This window comes from Oryctolagus cuniculus, chromosome 11, assembly GCF_964237555.1.
Source record: "Oryctolagus cuniculus chromosome 11, mOryCun1.1, whole genome shotgun sequence".
NCBI classification, from domain to species: Eukaryota; Metazoa; Chordata; class Mammalia; order Lagomorpha; family Leporidae; genus Oryctolagus; species Oryctolagus cuniculus.
In genome coordinates, this window is record NC_091442.1 from 99,589,045 (window position 1) to 99,603,865 (window position 14,821).

Consider the following 14,821-nt stretch of genomic DNA (forward strand, 5'->3'; position numbering starts at 1 on the left):
CTGAAGCCTTGTCACTAATCCTTTTGTGCTGTGTTACCTTAAAATAAATCAGTCTGTCTTGCAGTTTGAATGGATCATTTACTCATGCTTGATTTTGTAACATCATGTATTAGACATTTGGAGAATATTCACTTCTCAAATTATGGGGAACTTCTAAGCATTAGTACATTTCACTGGACAATATAAAAAATTACTATATAGCCAGGTGGGCGTTTGCCCAGTTAGGATGCTAGTTAAGATGTCTGCATCCCATAGTGGAGTACCTGGGTTCGTGTCCCAGCTCTGGCTCCCAATTTCAGCTTTCTGCTAATGCAGACCCTGAGATACAGTGGTGATGGGTCAAGTAATTGGATTCCTGCCACCCACATGGCAAATCTGGGTTGTGTTTTCAGCTGCTGGCTTTAGCCTGGCCCAACCCCACCAATTGCAGGCGTTTGGGAAGTGAAGCAGGGGACTTGAGCTCTCTCTCTGTATCTCCCCTTATCTCTCTCAATTTATATTATAAAATAAAATAAAATATTAAGATCATTTCTGGCCGGTGCCGTGGCTCACTAGGCTAATCCTCCGCCTTGTGGCACCGGCACACCGGGTTCTAGTCCCGGTCGGGGTGCCGGATTCTGTCCCTGTTGCCCCTCTTCCAGGCCAGCTCTCTGCTGTAGCCAGGGAGTGCAGTGGAGGATGGCCTAAGTCCTTGGGCCCTGCACCCCATGGGAGACCAGGATAAGTACCTGGCTCCTGCCATCGGATCAGCGCGGTGCGCCGGCTGCGGCGGCCATTGGAGGGTGAACCAACGGCAAAAGGAAGACCTTTCTCTCTGTCTCTCTCTCTCACTGTCCACTCTGCCTGTCAAAAAAAAATCATTTCTGTCAGGAAAGTCTAAGAACAGAGAAGCTCATTGTAGTAGATATAAGTTTTTCAAAACTCTTAACTTTCACTTGAAAACTTGAATTTTATCATTGCTGGTAAATACTGTCAGTTGTTTCCCTTGAAGTCAGGCTTATTTCTTTCATTTTTGAGAAAATGTTTGTCTCCTACCAAGGTCTGAAAATGTTTAGTTGTCTTGCTGGTTGTTTTTTCAAGTGAAAATGGTGTTTTATTAAAAAAAAAAAAGTGTAGTACATTCAGCTTGCAAGTCAGGAGTCTTCTAAGTACTTTCCCTTGAGACCAGCATTGCTCTTCAGTATGCACAGAAGTGCTTTGTGTATGTTTCCCATATGATCATTCAGAATGTGAAAGGGTGTATACTTAAAGACCAACGGGTAATGATGTTAACAACACTTACTCTATCGTCAAGGATGTTGAAGTAATGCTTTGATTATTCATTTTACAATGAGGGTATGGCAATGGAGAATGCAAGAGCTTACAAGGCAGCTTAGTGCAACTACCTTCCTAGGTTCCTACAGAGGCACTGGCAATTTTGTTCACAGTTGTCTTTGTGCCATCCACGCAAATGCCAACACATAATTAGATTAAAATGTCATTGAACACTCTGTGTACCTCACTTGCTTTATTGCCAGTCATTCACGTAAAAGGAGATTTTTGAATTGTTAGGGCTTCTGTAGGTCTTACAGTTCCACGTATGCATTCAGCAATGTCGGTTGTTCAAAGCTTTATGAAACTCTAGGATTTTGTGTGCCCTTTTCTAGCCAGTGCAAGGTCATAGCTTACTGTATAGGATGCTTCTTTGGCTTTCTTATTTTTGTTACAGTTTGAAAGCTCTAACAAGTTTTTGGCTCATCACATATAAATTTTAAATTTTTTATTCTTTTCCTTTAAATTAGGAATAATTGGCCCCAAAATGATGCCTCACCTTGAGTTGCACCAATAATACTGTTTAAACATGTGCAGCTCGCCATGAAGAATATTTTACTACTTCTTTTTGAGATTTATATCAGCATTATGCTCCACTTTGGTCTTTGTACTCTACTTGATGATGACTGCTTTGGGCAGGATTTCACACATTTTGCTGTTTGGGATTTTAGCCCTTCCTTGATTTATTGAGAATAGAAGTTATGTTTTTGTTATTTTTTTCTTTGTTGTTTTGGGATGATTTCCAGTAGGAAAAGGAGATATCCCAATATTATATGAATATCTTGAAACTGGAAATCACCATAAAGTTTTTTAAAATAAAGTTTACCATATTATATACAAAAAGAAAACAATCACAAGGATACAGCTTGATTAATTATCACAAAGGAAACACCCACACATCATCACTGGGTCAAGAAATAGAACCAGACCAGCACCCCAGAAGTCTATACCATGCTCCCTTCTGGCTGCTGCCAACTTCTTTCTGATTTCCAAGAGATAGATTAATTTGGCCAGCTGTTGAATTTTGTACAAATGAAATAATACTGTCTGTATTCTTTTGTGTCTGGCTTCTCTGATTCAATATTATGCCCATGTAATTCATTGTTTTGTGGTGTAGTAGCACAGTTGATTATCAGTTCTCGTGTGATAAATATTTAGGGCTCTCTTGACTAATGCTGCAGTAATACACCTGTTTGCAACATTTTTGTGTACATATGTATGCATCTTGATTTTCAGCTTAGGATAAAAAAACAAAGGAAGGATTTACTGCAGATACAGAGCAGAATGTTAATGTTATCAACTTTGAAATACAAAACCCAGAACAGAGGAGGAAGTGAAGGATGAAGATAGTATTAGATTACAAAGCAGGACTTCAGGAGATACTATCTACGTTTGTTGGAACTAGAAAGAAAGAACTTTTAGACAGTTGTTGATATATGTAAAAATAGTAGAACTGAAAGTGGTGATATAACTGTAAGCATTTTGAAGTGAAGAGGAATGCTTATGTGAGCTAATATTTCATTAATTACAGAAGAACGTCAATAGATATATTTTCTTTTTTTATTAGATTTTTTATTTATTTATCTATTTGAAAGTTAGAGTTACAGACAATGAGAAGGAGAGACAGAGAAAGGTCTTCCATCCACTGGTTCACTCCCCAGATGGTTGCAATGGCTGGAGCTGTGCCGATTTGAAGCCAGAAGCCAGGAGCTTCCTCCAGTCTCCCACATGGTGGGTACAGGGGCCCAAGGACTTGGGCCATCTTCTACTGCTTTCCTAAGCCATAGAAGAGAGCTGGATTGGAAGAGGAGCAGCCTGGACTAGAACCAGCACCCATATGGGATGCCGGCGCCAAAGGCAGAGGATTAACCTACTGTGCCACAGTGCCAGCCCCAGTAGATATATTTTCTAAAACTGATAATTTAAGAGGAATGCTATAAGGAAATTATTTTAAGGAATAGAACTTATCAGTAGATGAACTAAAGTATGAATAGTCAATAACACTTGCCTCTGGGTGGGGTTGGGATTTTAATTTGATGATAGAAATGTGTGGCTTTGATAATATAAGCAGCATATTAAAAGATATGTCATGGCAAATTGGAAATGCAGATATAATTCAACATTAGGAAATCTATTAAGTTAAATCACTACATTCACAAATTTACAAAGCAAAATAATAATGATCTCAATTAGGTGCAGAAAAATTCAGTAAAGTTCAATAACCATTCAAGTTTCTAAAACTAGAAATAAGAAGAATTTTCTTAATTTGAAAAATTTACAAATTGGGGGGGCCTTAATTCACTTATACGTGATATTCAAATGCTTCAAAACTATCCCTTGGGGCCGGTGTTGTTGTATAGTTGTAAAGCCACCACTTGCAGGGCCAGCAGCCCATATGGATGCTGGCTTAATACCTGGGTGCCCCACTCCCCATTCAGCTCTCTGCTATGCCCTGGGAAAGCAGTACAAGATGGCCCAAGTCCTTGGGTCCCTTCACCCACCTGGGAGACCCAGAACAAGCTCCAAGCTCCTGGCTTCACATCCAGCTTAGTTCCAACCGTTGCGGCCATTTGGGGAGTGAGTGAACCAGCAGATGGAAGACCTCTCTCTCTCGCTCTCTCTCTCTCTTTGCCTCTGTAACTCTACCTTTCAAATAAATAAATCTTTTTTTTAAAAAAAACTATTCCCTTTAAAAGCAGGAGTAAGAATGTTATCACCATTTGAATTCAAGAAGTTCTACCTTGCACAATAATATAAAGAAGGTAAATAAGAAATAAAGAGTATAAGGAATGGGAAAGAAGACAAAAGCTGTCATTAGCTATGGATTATTCACATAAATAATTCACCCAAACTACAGATAATGAGAATATTTAACCTGATTCCTAGATGTAAAATTTTAATTTTTATTCATTTTAACAGGTAATAAATTTTATTAAGATATTCCAGTAGTTATAAAAACATGCAAGGCCTGTCTTCAATTAACCATAGAAGATCTCATTCATCTCCCTTTTTCTTTCTTTCTTTTTCTTTTTTTTTTTTTTTTGACAGGCAGAGTTAGACAGAGAGAGAGAGAGAGAGAGACAGAGAGATGGGTCTTCCTTTTCTGTTGGTTCATCCCTCAAAATGGCTGCTATGGCCGGCACGCTGTGGCAGGTGCACTGAGCCAATCCAAAGCCAGGAGCAGGTGTTTCTCCTGGTCTCCCATGGGGTGCAGGGCACAAGCACTTGGGCCATCCTCCCCTGCCTTCCCAAGCCACAGCAGAGAGCTGGACTGGAAGAGCAGCAACTGGGACATAATCCGGCGCCCCAACCAGGACTAGAACCCAGGGTGCTGGCACCACAGGTGGAGGATTAGCTTAGTGAGCCCCGGCGCCAGCCTCATCTCCCTTTTTCATTCCCAGAGACAAATACTACTAAATATCACTCTAATCTAATGTTATGTGTTTATATATATAAATGAGACAAAGAATTGTTTTGAGTGAGTGCTTACAAATTTACATAAATGGTTTCATATTCAGTATATCATCTATAATCTCCTTGTTAACCCGTTGTATACTTTCAAGATCTATACATAAGCACCCTTATCATGTCCATTTTAAAGAAGAGAAAATTAAGCCTCACAAAATCCAAAGCCCAAAGAGCATCGAAGCACAGAGAGATTCAAGGTTACACAGTAGTTAATGTTATTGCCAGGATTTGAACTGGGACTGTACATTATATTTTATCCCTTATAGATTAATTCATTCATTTTAAATGATATCAGATTCATAGTTTACACTTTTTAAATATAAATGATATTGCCTTGAGCATCTTTATGGAAGATTCTTAGAGCACATATATGTGAATTTGTGTTTTTAGTTTTATTAGATCCTGCCAAATTGTGTTCCTAAAAAGTTGTTCTCACACATGGTGTATGAAAATTCAGTTTCTTCTTACTATTATTGATGTTTATTATTTTCAAATTTTAGTACTTGTCAATTCATGAGGGATAAGAAATGGTACTTCATTTTAATTTCATTTCTTTGATGATGCTAAAATTTTTGGTTAGTTAGGTTTATTGTTCTGTGAATTGCCTCTTGAAATTCTTTTCTCACTTTTTCTATTAACTGGTGAAACTGGGTTACTTGACTTTTTCATATTTATTAGTGCAAAGGGTTTTTAAGTATTAGAGAAGAATAACTCATACATGTCCTAAATATCTCTTCTCAGTCTATAATTTGTCTTCTAATTTTTTATTTGGTGCCTGTGATACAAAAATATTTTTAATGAAATATGTTCTTATAGGTCCGTCTTTCCTTCATGAGGAGTGATTTTTTTTCTACATATGATTGTTTTTCAGGGAGAGTAGAACATTTTATTTAAAAAAAATCTTTTTGACTTTCAGATAACTACCAAGTTGTTTTCCAGACTTGCTATTTCCTTTTGTATCAAAATGATGACATGTGTGACAACACAGATCCTAGAGTAAAGGCACAAACCAAAGTGGATATTACATGGGTCCTTCTACTGCGCTACTATATTCATCTTCAAAGAATTAATAATATGAGCAAACTGTTAGGTAGGTTTTGAATGTATTAAGAAAGAGATTTGCTTTACAGTTCATATTTAACTTATATTTCTTATTTAAAATTACAAAATACTCTTGATACCTTTTTTGTGGTAAACTCTGATCAGAGGTTGAAAATTCCAATGATTTTTAATCTGGGATACAAAGACCTTTGAGTAGAATGGTATTTCCATGTAAGTAGTCTTCTTAGAAATTCTACACATTTTATGTCATATATTTAAGAACTTTATGATAAGGAAGCACCCTGAGGCTTCCCAAGACTGCCAAAGTGGTCCATGGCTCAAAACAGTTAAGAACCAGTGAAGATCCCAATGAGACAATTCATAAAATGGGCAAGAGTGTGCTTCTGTGAGTGTTTCAGTATCTAGTATGTAAAAGAAATGCATGACTTCCGATGGGATACTCAAATCCTTGGAGTTCTTGTTTATCCTTTTAATACTTGGTGCTGTCAAGAATATCCACAAAATCAGTAAAATCTTTTTCACATTAGTTGCTCTTCTGATTTTTTGCCATTGTGTAAGTATTGTGATCTGTGCCCATGCAGTTGGTTATCCAGCTGTACTTACCTGTGTAAACAGAGAAGGGAGTTTGGCCCAGGTCAGGGTCCAGTGAAAGGGAAAGCCGCAAGGCAAACAGGTTGAGTCACAGAAATCTAAGCAGTTATGAGGAGTTAGCAATGGGATTAGTAAGTGCACTCAGAAAGGTGTCAGGGATAAAAGATACATTGTGATGGGGGCTAGAACAAAAAGTAATTAAGAAGGGAAGCAGGTGGACATGAGCCAGTGCAGCCAGCTTTGTGATGATGCCCAGAGCGACTCAGCTCCCCTCCTGAATTGTCGCTCCCCCTCTTCGTGGAGGAACGACACTAAACCCTGCCTAGGCTTCATATCCGAGTCACGGCACCATTATGTCGCTCCCCGTCTTCGTGGAGGAACGACACAGGACCCTGCGCTGTTCTTTTGTCTGCTCGGCCCTCCCCGGGTTTGCTGCTGGTTCTTCCTGGGTTGGCTACTGTCCCTTCCACCTCCGTGGAAGGGCGGTTCCCCCTAGCCACTTTCCCCACTTCCGCAGGGGAGCGGCACACCGCCGGCCAGCTCTCTCGGGGGCTGCACAGGTGTTCCTTCAGATGTTCCCCTTAGATGTTCCTGGTGCATGCCGTCTCTCTCCTCCTTTATAGTCCTCCTCCGCCAATCCCAACTCTGCTACCCACACGCCGAGTACGCTGCTCTCCTCCAATCAGGAGCAGGATCAGCTCCTGGAGGTCATCACTCAAGTTGGCAAGAGGCAGCTGCGTAGAAGCTGTTTTCTCCTCTCCCAGCGCCATATTGTGGGAGAGCAGATGCATAGAATAAGTCTTAATTCCAGTAACTTAGTCCAGTCCGGGTTGCTCCCCACACTGAATGACCCGACTCCCACTTCCCAAATCAGGTACTCACATTTTGCTGCCCCCCCCCCCCCCCCGGCTCTGGGCTTTGTTTGCAATTATTGAAGGGAGCTTGCCCAACCTGCAGGTGGGCCAGCCCAGAAGTGCCAGGAATCACCTACTCCCACAGGCAACTTTCAGGTAAGAGGTAGAGAACTGATAGATAAACATTCCAGCTTCTCAGACTCCCTGAGAGACAATTCTACAATTCTACCTTTTCAGAAGGTTCCCAGTGGAACTGAGCTCTGTGGCCATAGCTCTAGCCCATCCATTTACTGACCTTTAGTGGCTGCCTTTGATTTTCCCTGTTACAAACCCTCATCTGTGCACCTTGAAGTAACTTTCCAAACAAACCACTTGCTCCCAAATTTTTGATTTAAGGTCTTTCTTGAGGGGAGCCACACACAAGACAGGTAGATAGAACATGTGGCATCACTCTTAATACTTAAAATCTGAAGCCACATCACCATGTACCTCTGAAGTTTTCTTTTCTTCTTGGAGAAGAAGGAATTCCACTAGTGTGTAAGCTCTAAAAATGAGGGAAAGTGAGTGAGAAGCCCTGGGTGGGAGTGGGGATATATGGAGGTAGTAGTTAGTGAGCAAATCTGAACAATATTGAGAACACTCTTTTTCTAATATGAGCCTCAATTAAGGTATTTTCCTTCCCTAAGCATCTGCAACGCCAGTATCTGGAATTTCTTTGCCGGATGATACACTTCTCACCTCTCTTTTCAACTCTGAATTGATTTTACGCCAAAAAGAAATGCATTGTTTTCTTAAAAAATTCCTACATTTGTATTCTTCTTCTTGTATTGATGAATTTCCAAAAGAGCTTCTTCAAGGATTTGAAAATCCACCTTCTTTAGAAAAAGTCTTATATGAATCAACAACCAAGGTAAGGTTTTACAACGTTGTGTATTTCCTGCAAAACTTGTTAGAAGCATCTCAACATCTACTCCAGAACAAAGTTTTCTGGTTCCCCCAGAGTTTGGAGGAAGGCACTTTTTGTTTCATGTTTGGTTTAGTACTCATCCATCATTTTTAATGCAGTAAATGTTCTGTCTTGTCCTCATATATGTTCAAGAATTTCTTAGGATTTATTATACTCCTGCATGAAACAGCATCTCTGAGGCATCAATGTTGCCAAGAAGTTACACAAATTTCAAAGAAAACTAGACTGTGAGTTTCTAAATCCTGCCCAGTTTCCATACCCTGTTTTAAATGCATGATAAAACCTATTCATTGTGTGTATTTTTTTGTAATTGTGGGTGTTAATAAGTCGTAGAGGCAACGTTTTCAAATAAATTAATAGTTTGAAGACTTTTTCTTTGGAAAAGAATTATTAAATTGGATGGATATTCTCAAAATATGTAATATGAATACTTCGTTTAAGGTAAATATTGAGGAAACATGAAAACTTTTTAAAGATTTATTTATTTATTTGAAAGGCAGAGTTACAGAGAGAGAGAGAGAGAAAGAGAAAGAGAGGAAAGTCTTCCATCCATTGGTTCACTCCCCTAAACAACTGTATTGGCTGGAGCTGAGCTGGTTCCAAGCCAGGAGCCTAGAGCTTCTTCTGGGTCTCCCACGTGGGTGCAGGACACCAAGAACTTGGACCATCTTCCACTAGCTTCCCAGCCATACTAGCAAGGAGCTGGATCAGAATCGAAGCAGCCAGAACTTGAACTGGTGCCCAGATGGAATGCTGGCACTGCAGGCAGCAGTTTTACCCACTGTGCCACAGCACCAGCCCTCAAAACTTCTTCTAAAGTATACATTGAAGAAGCTAAAAAGAGAAATATAAACCAAGTTTTTTTTTAAAATTAAAGCTATTAGGGACTAGAATAATACTAGTGTTTGAATAAATTACCAAAATGGATGAGTTGAAAGATACTGAAAAAAGTAAAGGGTTTTATTAAGAAACAGTAATATATATATATATATATATATATATATACACACACACACATATATATACACATGTATATGTGTATATATATATATGTGTATATATATATATATGTATATGTGTATATATATATGTATATATATACACATGTATATATATGTGTGTATATATATATACATATACATATATATGTGAAATGAGGCATTCAACAAAAATACATTGAACATCTATGATATGTGATATGCCACAGAGTCTTTCTTGATGAAGAAAGAGCATTGATGAGGCATAGTCTCTGTACATAGTTTTGGTGGGATAGATGAGAAATAGTGCTAGGATTAGAACAAATGAAAGTTGCTTTATTTCACAGATGCTTTTTGATTGAAAATAGCAGAGTTAATAGCAGAATGAATATAAAAAATGAGGTTGAGTGTTATGGCACAGTGGGTTAAGTCACCATTTGCATTGCCAGCATCCCAAATCATAGTGCTGGTTTGGGTTCCACCTGCTTCTTTTCCAAACCAACTCCCTTCATAATGTTATCTGGGCAAAACAGCAGATGATAGCTTAAGAACTTGAGTTCCTGCCACCAACATGGGAGATCTAGATAAAGTTCCTGGCTCCTTGCTCCTGGCTTCAGCCTGGCCTAGCATTGACTGTTGCTGTTGCAGCCATTTAGGGAGTGAATCAAGAGATGAAAGATCTCTCACTCTTTCTCTGTCTCTGTCTCTCTCCCCTCACCCCCCCACACACACTGCCTTTAAAAGAAGAAAGAGAATATTAAAATATATTAGTTTGTTTGTTAGAATATAGGATTGACTGTCAAATGAGAGACAGAAAGGACCATTCCAAGCATGAGATGATGAAGTAGTGAAGCTTGGCCCTCTAAGAATGGGAAGGTGAGGCCAGCACTGTGGTGCAGAGGGTTAATGCCCTGGCCTGAAGCACCAGCATCCCATATGGGCACCAGTTCTAGTCCTGGCTGCTCCTCTTCCGATCCAGCTCTCTGCTGTGGCCTGGGAAAGCAGTAAAAAGATGGCCGCAGTCCTTGGGGCCCTGCACCCATATGGGAGACCCAGAAGAAGCTCCTGGCTCCTGGCTTTGGATTGGCACAGCTCTGGCCATTGTGACCAATTGAGAAGACCTCTCTCTCGCTCTCGCTCTCGCTCTCGCTCTTGCTCTCTCTCTCTCTCAATCTGCCTTTCCTCTCTCTGTATAACTCTGAATTTCAAATAAATAATTTTTAAAAAAAGAATGGGAAAGAAGAGATGGGTGTAAAATATACTGCTTAAGTAAAATGAAAACAGTAGCAAAACAATTTGTGGATCATTTGGAGATGGAAGATAGAGAAGAGGGAATGACAGGAACCTGTTCCACCTTCTAGAACTTGTTTGAGCATAGAGCATAGTGACACCATTAGCAGGAACGGGCTGGTAGGACAATTAGCACGTTTGTGGAGGATGCTTATGTTCTGCTTTGTAGATACAGAGTTTAAGATTCTAATAGAAAACTCAAGTGGACATAGCATATTGTGAGCTTCCAGTACAAGCAATGCACAGAATTCTTTCAAAACTAGAAAACACTCGCCCATGTTGAATTATCTCAACTTTGGATTTCACCATCTGTCTTTTTAATTTTTATGATTACACACGTTCCCATGCTAACATGTCTGTTTCTGTTGCCAGCTATCCCAGAGAAGTGACCTGAAAATGTGACTTTTTCCACTATCAGAACCCTTGCTCATCTTATCCTGCTAGAATATTATAACTCTATGTTTTGGGTAGATATTAATAAATCATAAAAAGGTGGCAGTCTTTTGAATAATTCTGCTGTCCACTCATGAAAGTCAGATGATAATGAATTGAGTTTAAAACAGTAATGGAAAAACTCATTAGGGAATTTTAAACAATTCAGTTAGGAGTGGGAGTTTGTGGTGCGGTGGCTCAAGTTGCTGCTTTGGATGCCCACATCCTATCTTGGAGTGCCTGGGGTCGAGTCCCGACTCTGCTTCCAATCCAGCTTCCTGATAATGTGCACAGGAGGCAGTGGATGATGGCCCAAGTACTTGGGTTCCTGCCTTCCAGATGCAGCTCTTGGCTTTGTTCTGGCCCAGTCGCAATTGAGGAAGGCATTTTGGAAATGAACCAAAAGTTGGCAGATTTCTCTCTGCGTGTGTCACTCTTTCTGTGTCATTCTTTCCTTCTAAAAAATAAAATTTTAAAATGAAACACATAATCAAACTTTTAATAATTAAAAGCAATTCATTTAAGAGTATTTCAGGCATGGAAAGCCAAGACACTCTGGCAAAAGATCTCTGTGAGTGAGATCTCAGTGGAAAGAACAGGTCTTCAAAGAAGGAGGTACCTTTCTCTGAAGGGAGGAGAGAACCTCCACTTTGACTATGACCTTGTCTAAACAAGATAAGAATCGGAGAACTCAGAGGGCTTCCATAGCCTTGGGAACTCATGACTGGAGCATAGGGAGATTACTGATGCCATAGACAGGAGTGTCAATTGGTAAAGTCAACAACAGGAGTCACTGTGCACTTACTCCTCAGGTAGGATCTCTGTCCTTAATGTGCTGTGCATTGAGATTTAATGCTATAACGAGTACTCAAACAGTATATTTCACTTTGTGTTTCTATGGGGGTGCAAACTGTTGAAATCTTTACTTAATGCATACTAAACTGATCCTCTGTAAAAAAAAAAAAAAAAAAAAAAGAAATTATCAACTCCCAACTTGACTCTCACTGGGATTAAACATGACAATAGGTCTGATCTGATTTCATCATCATTTTAAAAAAATCATCTATTATTTTTCACTTTACGTTTCTGTGTGGGAGCAAACTGTTGAAATCCTTACTTAATGTATACTAAGCTGATCTTCTGTATATTAAGATAATCGAAAATGAATCTTGATGTGAATGGAAAGGGAGAGGGAGTGGGAAAGGAGAGGGTTGTGGGTGGGAGGGACGGTATGGGGGGGAAGCCATTGTAATCCATAAATCGTACTTTGGAAATTTATATTCATTAAATAAAAGTTAAAAAAAAAGGAAAAAAAAAGAAAAAAAAAAGCAATTCATTTAGAAGCCAGTATTGTGGCACAGTGTGTTAAGCAGCCTCGTGCAATGTTGGGATTCCATATCACTCTTCTGATTCAAGTCCTGGCTATTCTGCTTCTGATCCAACTTCTTCCTAATGTGCTTAGAAAAGGAGCAGATGATGGCCCAAGTACTTGGGTCCCTATCACCCATGTGGGAGACTGAGATGAAGTTCCTGACTCCTGTCTTTGGCCCTGCCGTCACTGGCTGTTGCAGTCATTTGGAAAGTAAACCAGTCGATGGAAGATCCTTCTCTTCCCCCTGCTTCCTTCCTTCCTTCTCTCCTTTCCTCCCTCTCAGTCTCACTCTCAATCTGGCTTTTGAATGAGTGAATAAATAAATCTTGAAAACAAAAAGAACATTTTTACAAAAAGAATTCAGCAAAAAATGATTTTCAGGATTGTGGAGTTGCCCTGTGGTAATGTACTAGAACTACCTGAGAGGCATAACAAAGGAGATAATCAAGAGTGCAAACACAATCTCTAGAATGGGAGAAAACACTTACAAGTTATGCTTCTGACAGTGGGTTAATATTCAAAAGATATAGAGAACTCAGATGTCTCAATAGCAAAATAAGCAATTCAATTTTAAGTGGGCAGTAGATCTAAACAAATATTTCCCCAGGGAAGACATAAAAATGGCTTAAAAATACGTGAAAAATAATCAACATACTAATCATCAGGCAAATGCAAATCAAAATCACAACGAGATATCAACTCATTCCAGCAAGATTGAATATCATCAAAAAGAAAAAAAGATAGCAAGTATTGGATAGAATGTCAAGAAAAGGAAACCCTTACACATTGTTCTGAGAAACAGTTTGGAAGTTCCTCAACAAAACTAGAACTGGAATTACAGTATGATCCAGCGACTCCATTCCTGGGTATATATACATGGGAAATGACATCCGTCTGTTGAAGAGACATCTGCACTCCTATAGCTACTGCAGCACTATTCATGATAGCCAGGGAATGGAAAAAACCTAAGTGTATATCAACTGATGAGTGAACAAAGAAAATGTGGTATCTATTACAATGGAATACTACTCAGTCATAAAATGGATGAAGTCTTGTCATTTGCAACAATACAGATGGTATGGAAATTATTATGTTATATGAAACAAGTCACACACAGAAAGACAATTATAACATGATGTCACTTATATGGTAGTTAAAAGAGGCTGGGAATGGAAGTGGGGAAGGAAGAATGGGAAAAGTTGACTGACAGGTACTAGCTTAAAGCTAAACAAGGGTAAGAGGTTTTGGAATTCTGTTTGCAGTAGGTTAAGATATATGTTAATGTACTATATTTTTTAAAAAAAATGAAGATAGGATTTTTGGATGTTTGCAATATAAGGGAATATTAAATTCTTGATAAATATATATATATATCCTGATTGGACATTGTGCAATATATACATGTAATGAAATATCACAGAGTACCCTATAAATATATACAACTTTTATTTTTTTAAAAATTAAGGCTTAAAAGGATAATAACACAGGAAGACTCTCCAAATGACTTTTGCTTCCTTCCCGGATACTGTGGTATAGTAACATGATGGATACTCAGCACCCCATTCCCTGCTAAGATTTAGATAATTCTAAATTGAGAAATAAAAGAAGAGACTAAGAAAGACTGGGACTGAAAAATACCACCTTTAGGAGACATAAAGTTGATACTGAAGGATGTGGTTTATATCTCCTGCTGAATGATTTTCCATAGTGTGTTATGAATTCTCAGGAAGACAGGTTGATCAATTCAACCTTATATTACTGAGTCATGACAATTTCTTTCAACTGTCCCATAAAGAAGCAGAGAATGTCCATTACTTGCAAACAGTTTGTACCCAAGAAGAAAGAGCAGAACTATGTACTGAATCCAGGGAGAAGAGTGAGTGAGGAGGTAGATAGATGAGTGTTAACATGTCTGCCCCTCCATGTGGAGAGAAACCGTAAGAGTGTTCTGAAGTTGTTAATGTCCAGCACAAGTTTCTTATTCTCCCTCACTGATGACTGAGACTCCCGCCCTTTGGGGATCATTGCCATGTGAGTTCCTGATACCTCTGCTGTTTTGGAGTAGGCAGCAGTGCATGCAAAAGCTGAGAATAATAGTTCTAATGTATTACATTAGTTATTGCAATAGTTCTAATGTATTTCCAAAGTATAAGACTTTGGAAACTAACATGAAGAGTCTTCAAAAATGTCATGGAAAATGCATATTATAAAACAACTATGCATGAATTTTATATTTTTACACCAAAATAAACTTATCTTCAAATTCTGTATTTTCCACAAACATTTGAAATACCCTTATGTAAGTGAGTTCTTAAATACTATTCTGAGAGGATCTCTGCTAGAGTATTTTCATATTAAGGACAGCCTATCATTTGCCAGTTCCTAAGAATGATACTCCAAAGGTACAACTTCGAATACATTGTAAACACATGTGACATTTCTAATGGCACAGTGTTATCAGAGTTGTTTCACCCTGTTTGCTCTTTTTTGATATAAT

The 14,821-nt window shown here is 38.9% G+C and overlaps 1 protein-coding gene across 15 annotated transcripts in view; it reads left to right on the top strand.

The window, feature by feature from the left end:
• Positions 1 to 14,821, top strand: part of CFAP54 (cilia and flagella associated protein 54) — a 372,233-nt gene that overhangs the window by 276,271 nt on the left and 81,141 nt on the right. For 14 of the 15 annotated variants that reach the window (XR_011380202.1, XR_007919544.2, XR_007919541.2 and 11 more), the window contains 2 exons: positions 5,696 to 5,869; positions 7,973 to 8,196. Coding sequence is in view for 11 of the 15 variants with exons in the window: in XM_051845787.2 (XP_051701747.2) it covers positions 5,696 to 5,869; positions 7,973 to 8,196 (398 nt within the window). In the remaining 4 variants the exon portion in view is untranslated. The remainder of the gene's footprint in view (positions 1 to 5,695; positions 5,870 to 7,972; positions 8,197 to 14,821) is intronic. The other variant, XM_051845793.2, reaches the window with a different exon arrangement.